Consider the following 11,589-nt stretch of genomic DNA (forward strand, 5'->3'; position numbering starts at 1 on the left):
TGGAGGGAGGGCCCCAGGAGCTTTGGTTGTAGGGAGAGTAGATAGTGACACTGGAGGCCGGTCCGCTGGGAAGCGGCTCCATAAACAGCTCCTTGGTTAGCAACAGACAGGGCCTACGGGAGCTAGGGCCGCCCGGCAACGTATGCAGTGTTTGTCAACAGGGGTTCTTGGGTGTCTTGCCCTCGAGGGGCAGCCCCCATCGTCGGCAAAACCCCGTCGCCCCAGTGCCTGAACTCAAGTCTCAAATTTGCCTTTCTATCTTTCCTCCCAATACTAAACTTTCACTGGGCACACACTGTCCGGATCCAGCACCATCCCGGAAACCTTTCACCTGGCTCTAAGAGCGCCCCCACCTGTTCAGAGAGGAAACTGGGTCCCAGGAAGACTCCAGTTCAGCCCAGTTCTATGTCATCACCCCCAAGCACAAATACAAATAAGCACATCACTTTTTCTTAATAAATTTATTCACAAAAAGTGAGATTGCAGAGGCTCTGGGGCTCTGGGCAGGGGCCTGGTGAGCTCTATACATGAGACTGGGAGACAAGGGAGCTTCCAGGTGGAAGGGTACTTTTTAATAAAAAAAATAATGGGAGCTACAACCACCCCTCCCCCCTCCCCGATTAAAAAGACACAAAAATAGACGTCTCTGAGGTAAATGGGGAGCCTTGGGATTAAGGGTGTTGAAAGGGTTTCACAGGTGCTAGGGCTTAAAGGGGGTGTCACAGACACCGGGGTGGTTCCTGCATCAGTTGGTAGAACAGCACGTAGCCCTCACTGGATGCCACCTGGTTTTCACTGACAGGGGAGACACTAGGAAGAAGGGAGACGGGGAAAGGGTTGTGGTCATTTCTGTGTATTCCCTCCTCCCCACAAGACTCAACCTCAGAGCATCCAGGAAGAGATCAGGAGAGCCTCCACCTCTCCTTATACCTGACACTCTGCTCTCCTGGGGCTTCAAAGAAGGGAAGGGCTGTAGTGGGAATGGGGCAGGAGTTGAATAGAAGGCTGTTCTCACCGAGAGTCATTGTACACATGCCAGCCAGTCTGGCACCGGCACAGGGCTGTGTAGTGGCCATAGTGGACACTGCCAGAGTGGTTGCAAAGGGCATACAGCTGGTATACAGGGCTTCCTGTGAGGTTAGAGATGATTAGGTTCTACAATTAGAGCTGTGCATCCCCCCACCTGACACCCCCCTCCCCCCAATCCCAGGGCTCCTTAGGACCTTCCCCACCAGACTCACCGGCTTTGTCACTGGCAAAGTCCCCTAGGCTCAGTCGCTGCAGCGGGAAGTCTACACCTACTGAACTTTTCTTGATGGAGCCTCGGGAGGCAGAAAAGCGATTCAGATCTAAGCCCTGGTTAAGGAGCATTTGGGAGGCAGAGGGCCTCTGAGGGAGACTTCAGTCCTGAAGGCTGTCCTCTCCCCTCCCTCAACACACACTGGGAGCAGTGTGGGGAAAGGTGGGGTGGCAGACTTTTTCTAAGGAAAATTCAATTTTCAAGTGGCCAGCTTTTGCAAACATGGAAAGTGAGGAAAGAGAATTTATGGGAGGTACCCTAAGAGAGGTAAGAATCTGAGGATTAGGATATGGAGCACGAGGATTCGGGGGAATCTTTGTACTGTCAACTTTTTGGTACTTCGTGTTTTCTGCCGACATCGATCACACACCTGAATAAATGCCAAATAGTGTTAGGTTAATGTGCTCCTCACAGTAATGGGCTTTTCTGACATTCTGATCCACAGACAAATTTATTAGATAGTATTCTCCCCATTATTTCTGTACCCTTTGGGCCCCTCCCCTTTGCCCTAGGAGTACTAGGACACATCTGAGACTCCAACACAAACCCAGACATATAAATATTATTCTCCATCCTAAGGCATCATGCAACCCCTTTTATCCATATGGAGTTCCCCCAGCTTTCCGGCCCTTACTATATCCCTTGTGAACCCCCACATACTGGGGCATTCTCCGACTCTAGCTCTTCTTCCTTGGTGAAAAGGCTGAAACAATCCCGCAGAGAAACCTTGCCCCCAGCAAATCCTTTCTGGGGGGGAAAGAGAAAAGAAGGGTCAGTATGTTCGGAATTTCCTTTTCCAACTCTTCTCAATCAATCCAGGCTTCAATTCTGCTCCAGATCCACAGGGTTCCCTCCCACACTCTGGGGGTGGGTAGGGTTGGGTCACAGAACCCGTGTCCCATCCACCCCTGGAATACTCTGGAATCCCACCTTGGGGATGGGCAGGGACAGGTCACAAAAAACCTCGAAGGTCGTGGAGCGATACCCACAGGCCTGGCACTTGAGACAACTTTTCAACTGGCCCACAAACAGATCTAGACAGAAGCAAAGGAGCAGGAGAAAAAAGTCATTGTTGGATGGCTGAGATGATTTCTTGGATTTCCATCTCTTCCCACCCCTTTGCCTGACCCTTCCTGTCCCACTACCAACAATCCCAACAAACTTCATACTATTTCACATTTTTATCATTCGGTCCTGTTCCCACACCCCTTGATAGTATCAATTTTTTTCTCCCAAGCCTGTACCCCCCCACATGCACTAATTTTCCTTCATTGCTTTGCTCCATTCCATACCCACAATCTTGCTGTCCTCTCGCTCCAGGTAACGCTTCCACATTAGGTTGGCTCGGTCATCATCACTACCACAGATCAGGGGAAGTGAGGAGCACCCATGAGACAGCAGGAACACTGGGCACCCCCAGCACCCACTGAAATGATCCATAGAGCCCTGTACCGCACCCACACCCCAGCTCTTTTCCTAAATTTCAATGAAAAGTCAAAAGAATAATGCTTTAGGGAACTTTCTGGGGAAATACAAGGTGAGAGGAAAAGAAAGGACTACACACAAGGGAAGAACATGCTGTCTTCCTCCACCTGTGAATTGATTATGCTCTCTTCCCTCAATTTGGTGACATCCGTAGAATATGGAGCACGAGGATTCTGGGGAATCTTTGTACTGTCAAATTCTGCCTCCATCTGCTCCCCTTAGCCTCCCTCCTCCTCCTCCTTTCCTTCCTTCTTACTTCCACACTGCTTTTCAAACCATTTTATACACTAAAGGGTTTCCCTGGACCCTACATCCTCAATCTTAACTAGCTCAGTTCTGTGAAGTATAAATCCTGTGGATACACTACTTGGGAGAGGAGGTAGGGGGAGCAACCCTTACCTTAACTCAGGTTCTTCTAGCAGAGCCCCTCCTCGGCAAGGTGGAGCAGGAGCTGGGCCATTGGCAAGGATTGGTGGAGCCCGGCGGCCTCGTCGGTTGATTTCAAGGTGTAGCCGCTCCATAAGGAGCTTCAGGAACTCTTGGGCATCCTGCTGGCTACAGCCAGACAGACAGTATGGGTAACTGACCCTTCCTTGTCCACAGACACTACCCCCTACCCGGATATTGGTCCCCACTTCATGGATGAAGAACATCTCAAGGCTCAGAACAATGCTGGGCCCTTGCTTGGCCCCACCCCCAGAACCAACCCCTGAGAAATCCCATACCCTCCAGCTCTCCCACCTGTATCCAGAGAAGGAGGGAACATATTTCTGGAAAACAGCTCGGAATCGAGTAGGATTCACAGCTTCGCAGGAGTCAGGGTGCCAGAGGGCACCAATCACATCTGCAAAGGCTGTTAGAGTGGGAGTGGGTAAGGGAAACAAAGGTTAATGTCTGGAAGAGGCATGCAAGAGGTGGCTCAGAGGGTAGAAAACCACCTCTAGGAAAGTAGGCACTGGGAAAAATGGATACAACTGCCACATTTAAGGGTTGGGGGCCACCAACACTGACAGATGGACCTCCAGGTAGTTGGGGAAAAAGCGACTTGAATGGAGGGAGCAGAAGTTGTTGGCCCACCTTCAGTGAGTTCTTGAGCTCGGCCTCCTCCAGGCACCTCTTGCCGAAAGTCCCTTCTCAGACAAAAGTCCCGAAGAGGCCGAGTGCTGCTCAAACACTGTAGCACAGCATTCAGGAAGCACTGAGGAGCAGGAGGGACACTGGTGTTTATCTCTCCAGACCAGTGTCCAGGAAGCCTTAGAAGAGCTTCAGTCTACTCTTTCTACATGCTTTCCCCAAGCCTGCAGGTTCTCTCCACCCCCAGCACCATTTCACATTCCTTTTCGAAAAGAAGGACAGGAGAATGGCTCTCACCGTGTTTCCCAGATTTCGGAGACCAACATGACCAGAACCCAGAAGCAGTGTGTGATGAGCCTGGAAGGTCAGAGTACAATCAGCAAGTTCCCATATCTCTTTATATGAGCACTTTAACCTTTCAACTGTATCCTGCCCACTGCCTCCCCCACCCCATACGTGCTTCACCCCAAAACTCTACCCTCTTCCCTTCACTGGGTATTCTGGTCTCCCTACCTCACTGGTCATAAGCAGTAAGCCCATCACAGCTGAGTGTACCACGGACTCAGCCATGGCTGTCCCACATGTTCCCCACTTACTCCTCTGCCCAGCTAGTCGACGTTGCAGCTCCTGGGGCAACTCCCCAAGCACTGGCATGGTTGCCCAGCTGCTCCCCACCCCCACCTTGCTGCCCCCAAAGCCCCCTCCTGCCCCCGTGGCCCCTTCCTGCACCCTCTCCGGCTGGCTCCAACTGCAATCAGCCTAGCTCACTTAGCTCAGGAAATGGGCAACCACATTAGCTCAGATGTTCTGACCCCGCCCCTCTTCAGCTCCAGAGATTAATTAGACCTAGGCAGAGTCCTAGGAGAGAAGGTGCAGCAAGGGGAAGGAAGGGCCTGGGGACCCAAAGAAGAATTCTAAATAGTTGGGCTAATTCCCTGGGGAACAAAAGGGCACACCATGCTAGAGAGTCACAGACAATCCAGAAAAGAGTCTTGGAGACTCAAGGGTACTTAAGTAAGGGAGAGGAGAGAGTCCAAACTGCGGTAATGAGGGCTTAAGAAAGGAACCTGGAGAAAAGCGGGACAGGAAAGCCATAGGATGGCAAGAAAGCATACAGGAACATGAGCATGGGAAGCCTGGCAAGTCCTGGCAAGTCCTCACCATCTTGTCATCAGAGTAGAAAGGCTCAGAGGACCGGGAAGATATCACGTGGAAGGAGCCATGGGAAGTAGGGGGCTCTGTCCGTATGCTGAGCAAGGTGGGAGGTCCAGAAAAGCCCCCAAGGCGGCGGAGAGAAGTGCTACGTCTCAAAGTGGGTGGCTCAGGCCGGAGGGCCAAGCGGCTCAGTGCAGCCCCCAGCTCTCCAGTGCCATGGTGCCCTCCCAAGGCAATCCCCATTGGACGCAAGTCCCCACTGCTCACAGACTTGGACCGGGCTAAGTTGCTTCGGGATGGGAGAGGCAGAGCCACAGCTGGGGGTGGTGAGCCAGGCAGGGGAACCCCATGATCTGCCCGAAGGGGGCCTCTGGGACGAGGGCCTGAGGTCCGTCCCCGTCCCAGCTCCAGTTTCTTGAGCCGTTCATCAGGGGGACCTGGCCGGGGAGGCAGAGGTCGTAACATGGGGTTTGGCCCAAGGGCTGGGTTGCGGCGTTCCTTGCTGCGGGCCCTGGGAGCAAATGGTAGCTTGGATCCCACTCGGGGCTGGACAGTAACAGGTGGCTCTCGGGTCCGGCCCAGGCGGTGCTCAGAGGCCTGGGGCATTGTGGACACCACAGGCTGGACCTGGGAGGAGAAGAGAGTATCAGCATTTGAGTAAGGAGGGAGATGGGAACCTAAGCTACCATACTAGCTTTTACACGCACTGAGGGCAGGAACCAGGTTTATCAAAACAGTCATTGTATCCCTGATACCCAGCATAGTGTTTGGCACAAAGTAACTACTTAATATCTGTTGAGCAAACGAATGAATGATAGCAACCCTTTGACCCTTTATATGTATCCTCCCACCTCCTCCCTGCAGAATACACCTTTACTGAAAAGCCAGTTATAATTCCTATCTCGGCTACCTTTTAAACTCATAGCAAGGGCCCCCATACCTGGCTAGTCAAGTGGGATGCGCCCTGGGTCACTTAGGACCTCTGGTCAAATGGCAGTGTGGATGCAAGGATAATATCCCAAAAGACAGCATTCCATCCTCACACCCCGGCCCCTCCGGGCTGCAAATGAAGCAGACTAAATGGGTGACTTGTGATCCATTCCCTCCCCCACCTCCGAGCTCCGACATGGTGTCAGGGCTCAGGGAGCAGCGGTTGGGGATGGAGGACGAACAACTCCTTGACCCCTAATCTCTGCACTTCTGCCACCACAGCAGGGCTGCAGCGGGATCCGCCCCCCTCGAGGGCAGAAAGGCCGAAGCCGCTGATTGGCTACGGGACCCGACGGCGTATTCCCAGCGGTCCGGGGGATGCTGTCCCTCCAGCCCAGTTCTCCCAGGCCCCTCCGGGCCCCCGGCGCCTCTGCCTTTGTGGAGAGTATCCTCTCGGGTCTGGAGCAGTCTTCCTTCAGCGCCCCCACCTCCCAGTGCCATAACGCCCCGGCCCGTACCTGTCCCCCGGTGAGGCGGCGGGGGAGGCCAGCTGGGGGCCAGGCCCCAGCTCAGGGCCACCCCCTACTGCCCCTGTGCAGCCCCCCCGCGGGCCTGGCTGCAGCTTTAGCTGCAGCTGTTTCCCAGATCGCTCCCGCCGCAGGGGCCGCCGCCATCTTTGTTGGTCCCGCCCGGCCACAGGCCACCGGCTTCACTGTCTCTCAAAGCGCCTGCGCACCCACACTCGAACTCCTCCCACCCACTCCCGTAGCGTTTGTGTGCGCCTGCCTTCACGGCGCCGCGGCCAGCACCATGGAAACGCAGCCAACTTTAGGACCGCTAGTTCTCAGTCCTGCCCAGAGTGATCTTTAAACCATGGCTCCAAAGCAAGTCCCGGAGGTATAGAGTACCGTCGCCCCATCCTGTGGCCCTTAGGGATGTAGATCTGACAATCGTAGTATAGCTTCAGGCTTGCAGAATAGATCCTACCCAGACAGCAAGTGTGCCAGTGTGGCAAGCTGCAAGCCTCCGTCCAGCCTTCAGACCAGTGGAGAAGCATCTAGCACTTCACATAGGGATGGGAAGATCCCTGGAGGGCGGGGAATGCTGGCCCTACAAAACCATTCCTCAAGCTCCTTGCAGGCCAAAGCAGTAGGGTGAAGCATGGCTCACCACTGAAGGACAAAGGCAGATCTCAGCAGCAAGGAGAGCAGTCACATTTCCTTTCATTCCCCAGCTGCTGATCAGAGCATCCATTTCCCCGCCCCCCGCCCAATGTAGCATAGCTGTTCATGTACCTCAGGTTTTAGCCTGCTCACCCTCTGTTAACAGCCACCAATGAGAATCACAGGCTAGCAGAGGAAGCAGCTTTTATTGATGGGTTATCTCCAGAAACCAGAAAGGCTATGCACTCACTTTCAGTTACCCCCGATGCCTCCAGGATCTCACATAGTTCCACCTGGGGAGAGGATACAAATTGCTTCTTGGTTTCCAAGGCCCAGTCCTTCACTTCCCTGTGCAGCCTTAGAAACTCAGTAGCAATACTGTTGGGTGGTTTTGTTGTTATTGTTTTTCTTTCCGGCAATGCCTTCTGTAGCTACTTAGTAACAACTAAGGGTGGAGGGTGTGGAGGGAGGCAGGTAAGTAAGCTAGCACAGGAAAACAAGAATGTAGCCTATCAAAGGTCCCTCTGCCCTGCCTCAGTGGCTTGATCCTTCATTGGTTGCATTTCTCTTTGTGCTGGATCACGCCCTTCTGAATCAGATCAGGGATTTCCACTGCCAGCCATGGACCCAGCTGCAACACAAGGGAGACCCTGTGAAATTACTAACATCCAGTCAATGCCTTTTGTTCCATCAGAAGCTCCCTGCTAGAGAGAGATTCTAGGGGAACATGCCCAAGGGACGACACTATTATTTCTTGTTTACGCTCAGGTAGTATCTTGTACTGCTCAGGGCCTAAGCTCCTCCCCCTCCCCTCCCCCTTTTACACCAAATACACCAACTTACCCCCAGAGCCATGAGATGAGCTAGTCCAAACTTGGGCACATTCCTGGCCCACAAAGGTTTGAAGTGATCAGTCAGGCATATTTTGCCACCCCTATGAGAGGGACAAGAGGAAGGTATTCACATGCAAAGTTTACCACAAAACATAACCATTTGGGAGCACAAGAAGACTATCAGTGATCAGAATTGAGGACAAGGTCAGTTAAGTTCTTTGTCTAGGCTTGGCAGACGGAGGCCTGGAGCCCCTGTAGGCCAGCAGACTCTGGGAACATCTGCCTCCTGAGTTCTTCCCTAAGGTCTTCTTTGACCCTTTCCCATCTCCTATTCAGTCCTACCTGTACATCTTTGCTGTCTTTCCATCCAGTTCAGGGACTGCAATTTCTGGAGCAGTAGTAGGATATGTGATAGGAATCTGGAGGAATTATAAAGCCTTAATATAACAGAAAATCAGGACAGAAAGGAACTAATCTAATTAGACATACATATATCTTGGTTGAACTGAAATATTCAGCGAACTCCTCCAACAGCATGTACATACCAGGATTCTGGACATGGAGATGAGTAACTGTAATTTATGCTTGCTTGAAACCTCAGCTTTTCCCTCCCATTTTAAAAGTTTTCTTTGGTCCCTCCAAGAAAGGTTAGCTTATTAACAATCACCTAATACCTCCCCTTCTACTAACCTTCTTATTTCCCACTCCATCACACTCACGTCAAACTCGATGTCAAACTCATATTTGAGGAGGTCATGGATGTACCAGCATTTTCCAAACCACCTGTAACAAAGACCAAACCTGAGTCCAATTTGCCCATTCTTCTCATATTCAAATGACATCGTGCCTAGGCCAGCAGCCTGGGAGATTCATGGGAGGGAACTGGGGAAGTCTGGAGCTGTGGGAGTAGAGACAGATAACATGAGGCAGGGCAGCTCTGGTAGTGGGCACTGGGATATCAAATTGCTTAAGTCATGTAGACTCCCACCCCACACCTCCCAAGAGGGTCTGCTTACCGAGTCCCTTCCTTGTTGGACTCCAATCGGAACCAATCATTGTCCGCATTCTTGTTGTTCTCCACATACTAAAAGCAGAGAATGAAGTCTCTGAGGGTGAAGTTAGGGCCAAAGGCCAAAGGCAGTACCCCTCCCCTCAAAAGAAAAGTGTGTGGTTACATTCTGTTAGTATGTTTACCTGATTTTTCTGACATAAGCAAAGTTGAAGACAAGGCTAGTAAGTAGGGGGCTTGCCTAGAGCAAGGAATAGAATGCTTGTGTTCCACTTAATTTAGCAAATACAAAAGACTTGAAGATATCACCCAAGGCTCTCTTCTCACTCTTAACAGTGTCTGTCCTCAGCTGACAACTTATTTCAGGATATACTCCTACCCCGGGTGACACCCTCCCTTCCAGCCTCATATAGTCCTCGTTTTGACTGGCACCCACATATTGATGAGTCTCAAATCTTGATCTTTATTCCTGACCTTTCCTCAGAGCTTCAGACTCCAGTATCCAACTAGATGTTGAAATATCTACCTTCATTTCACAGGTACCTCAAACTCAGCATTTCTCCCTGGAATTTATAATATTCCTTCAGACCTGTTTTTCTTGCTGAATTCTCAATCTCAGGTGGCAGTGTCAGCATCCACCCAAGCCCAAAATCTAGGACTCATCCTTGACCTGCCCTATCCTTTACTCCACCAATCCATGATGTCATGCTGATTGCACTTTCTGAATATTCTATTCTACTTCTCTATTTTCACCACAACTGCCTAGTTTAGAACATCTTTCTTTTGCTTGGATTAATGACTGCTTCCAAACTCTTCTATCTTCAATCTTACCCCTGTCAATTGTCTCTACTGCCACTGTGATTGAGCTAAACCCAAATCTATTCCTCAGTTTAAAATCCTTTAAAGGCATACCAATGCCTCCAAGATAAAATTCAAGTGCTCAAACCTATCTCCCCAGCCTTGGCTACCACTCCCTGCCTCACATTTGATGCTTTAACAACTCTGAACTATTTGTTTCTTCATATACATCTGCCATTTCTAGCTTCTATGCCCTTGCTCATGCTGTCCCTTTTACCTTGAATGTCTTTCTCCTACTCTTATGTTTTATCAGGCTAACTTATATTTACTGTTTAAGTTTCAGTTCAAGCACTACCTCTTCCAGGAAGCCTTCCCTGACCAAACCCAAGCTGGATATGGTCTCTCTCCTTATGCTCTCAAAACATCCAAGCCATTTCTTTCTATATATCTGTCTCTCTCTCTCTCTACTTAAACACTGTATTATAATGATCTGTTTTTGTCTACCTTAGTAGGCTCCACGTTATTTGGCTTTGTATCCCCTCCCTAGGTTCTAGATGCGCAGTAAGTGTCTTTTTAGTGAATGAATACATGCGGTGGAACTGCTGGTCTTTGAAGCTGACAGAGACCATGCAAAGAAGACAAAAACTTCCTTGTCTTTTATAGTAGAGAGATTAGCTGAGAAGATGGCCTATTTCTAACTAGGAGCCCAGCTCCACAACCCTCTGCAACTAACACCTCCTTGAATTTTCAGTCCTAACGTGCCTTCCTACCTCAGGAAGTGTGAAAGAGGGAGCAAAGAAATGCGGACTGGGACTTAGGGCCCTCAAGAAGTACTTTCGGCCACCTCTCTTAAGTCCAGGAGAGCAAACACCTGGAACGGGAGAGACACGTCGCCTTTTGGGGAGGCGTATCCCTAAATTAACTGCCGCTTTTAGTCCAAGGTCTGGCCCCACAGTACTCCTAACCTGAGTTTCTTCTGCCCCCTTCCCACCATCCTCGTTACTCCTCCAGCCCTACAAACGACCCATTTCTATGAAATTGGGAGATAAACTTAAGAACCGGAAGCGGCTTCCACACGGAGCCTATTATTGAGCACACTTAATTACCCGCAACCTCTGAGATGCATTCGGCCGTAGAAGAACAACTGACCCGGATAAGAGATTGATATTCCTCCTTCAGTCGCTGCACCCACAACTCCCGATCTCGGGGTCCAGCGTTAGTCTTCAGCACCGGGATCTCAGACACCACACGCCGAGTGGCTTCGTCCGCCATCTTGAACCAAGGCACAAGAGAAACACGGAAGTGGTGTTGCCGGCAGTTTACACTCAGGGCGCCGCCATCTTTACTATGGGAAGATGAGGCGTAAGGTTGCCTTAAGACTTCTCAGAATGCTATTTTTATTTTCTTGTCAGCAGGTCACCCGCTTGTAGGTGCAGCGGGAGGAACAGAATGGAAAAAGATTACTCGGTCCTGAATATGGTACCTATTATTAAAATGCCTGCAGAAGGCTCAAAGGGTGACTTCCGTTCATGCTCAGAGAAGTAATCCCCCTCAGAAAACTTCCAGACACCTTCCCAAACTTAGAGAGTTGTTAGAATTTCAGGCTGTTCTAGGCACTCTTCAAGGCAGTGTCTTTCAAAAACGCGCGATTCGTGTGTTCTCTCTTGGAAAAAGCTTTCTTAGCTTATATATAGTTCAGCTGAGGTAGTAGTTATCCAATAGAAGAGTGTTTCACTCCTTATAATTATTAGAAACCATCCAGAATCAAATAAAAATATGCAGTCTCTTCTCTGAACAATTAATACAATTAAATTAGACAATTTTTTTTTTTTTTGAGACAGA

The 11,589-nt window shown here is 50.4% G+C and overlaps 2 protein-coding genes across 4 annotated transcripts; both read right to left on the reverse strand.

Moving 5' to 3' along the window:
* Positions 1-506: 506 nt before the first annotated feature.
* On the reverse strand, positions 507-6,608 carry USP21 (ubiquitin specific peptidase 21). Of its 3 annotated transcripts, XM_069478460.1 has the most exons (14): positions 6,463-6,608; positions 5,955-6,074; positions 5,021-5,641; positions 4,157-4,216; positions 3,863-3,983; positions 3,527-3,638; positions 3,185-3,340; positions 2,593-2,657; positions 2,231-2,334; positions 1,961-2,047; positions 1,599-1,670; positions 1,242-1,356; positions 1,016-1,130; positions 507-810 (listed from the first exon to the last, which is right to left on the reverse strand). In XM_069478460.1, the coding sequence occupies exons 3-14, from the start codon at positions 5,618-5,620 to the stop codon at positions 720-722; spliced, it is 1,698 nt and encodes a 565-aa protein (XP_069334561.1). In that variant the 5' UTR covers positions 5,621-5,641; positions 5,955-6,074; positions 6,463-6,608; the 3' UTR covers positions 507-719. The 3 variants fall into 3 exon arrangements, with proteins under 3 accessions (XP_069334561.1, XP_069334562.1, XP_069334559.1); XM_069478461.1 differs by lacking the exon at positions 5,955-6,074 and having other exon boundaries at positions 5,282-5,641; XM_069478458.1 differs by lacking the exon at positions 5,955-6,074.
* A 686-nt stretch (positions 6,609-7,294) lies between these two features.
* On the reverse strand, positions 7,295-11,055 carry UFC1 (ubiquitin-fold modifier conjugating enzyme 1). Its single transcript, XM_069478462.1, has 6 exons — positions 10,897-11,055; positions 8,957-9,024; positions 8,660-8,723; positions 8,283-8,359; positions 7,951-8,041; positions 7,295-7,738 (listed from the first exon to the last, which is right to left on the reverse strand). Exons 1-6 carry the CDS (start codon positions 11,017-11,019, stop codon positions 7,658-7,660), a joined length of 504 nt encoding a protein of 167 aa, XP_069334563.1. The 5' UTR covers positions 11,020-11,055; the 3' UTR covers positions 7,295-7,657.
* Positions 11,056-11,589: the final 534 nt, after the last annotated feature.

Source organism: Eulemur rufifrons, chromosome 8 (assembly GCF_041146395.1).
Source record: "Eulemur rufifrons isolate Redbay chromosome 8, OSU_ERuf_1, whole genome shotgun sequence".
Taxonomy (NCBI): domain Eukaryota; kingdom Metazoa; phylum Chordata; class Mammalia; order Primates; family Lemuridae; genus Eulemur; species Eulemur rufifrons.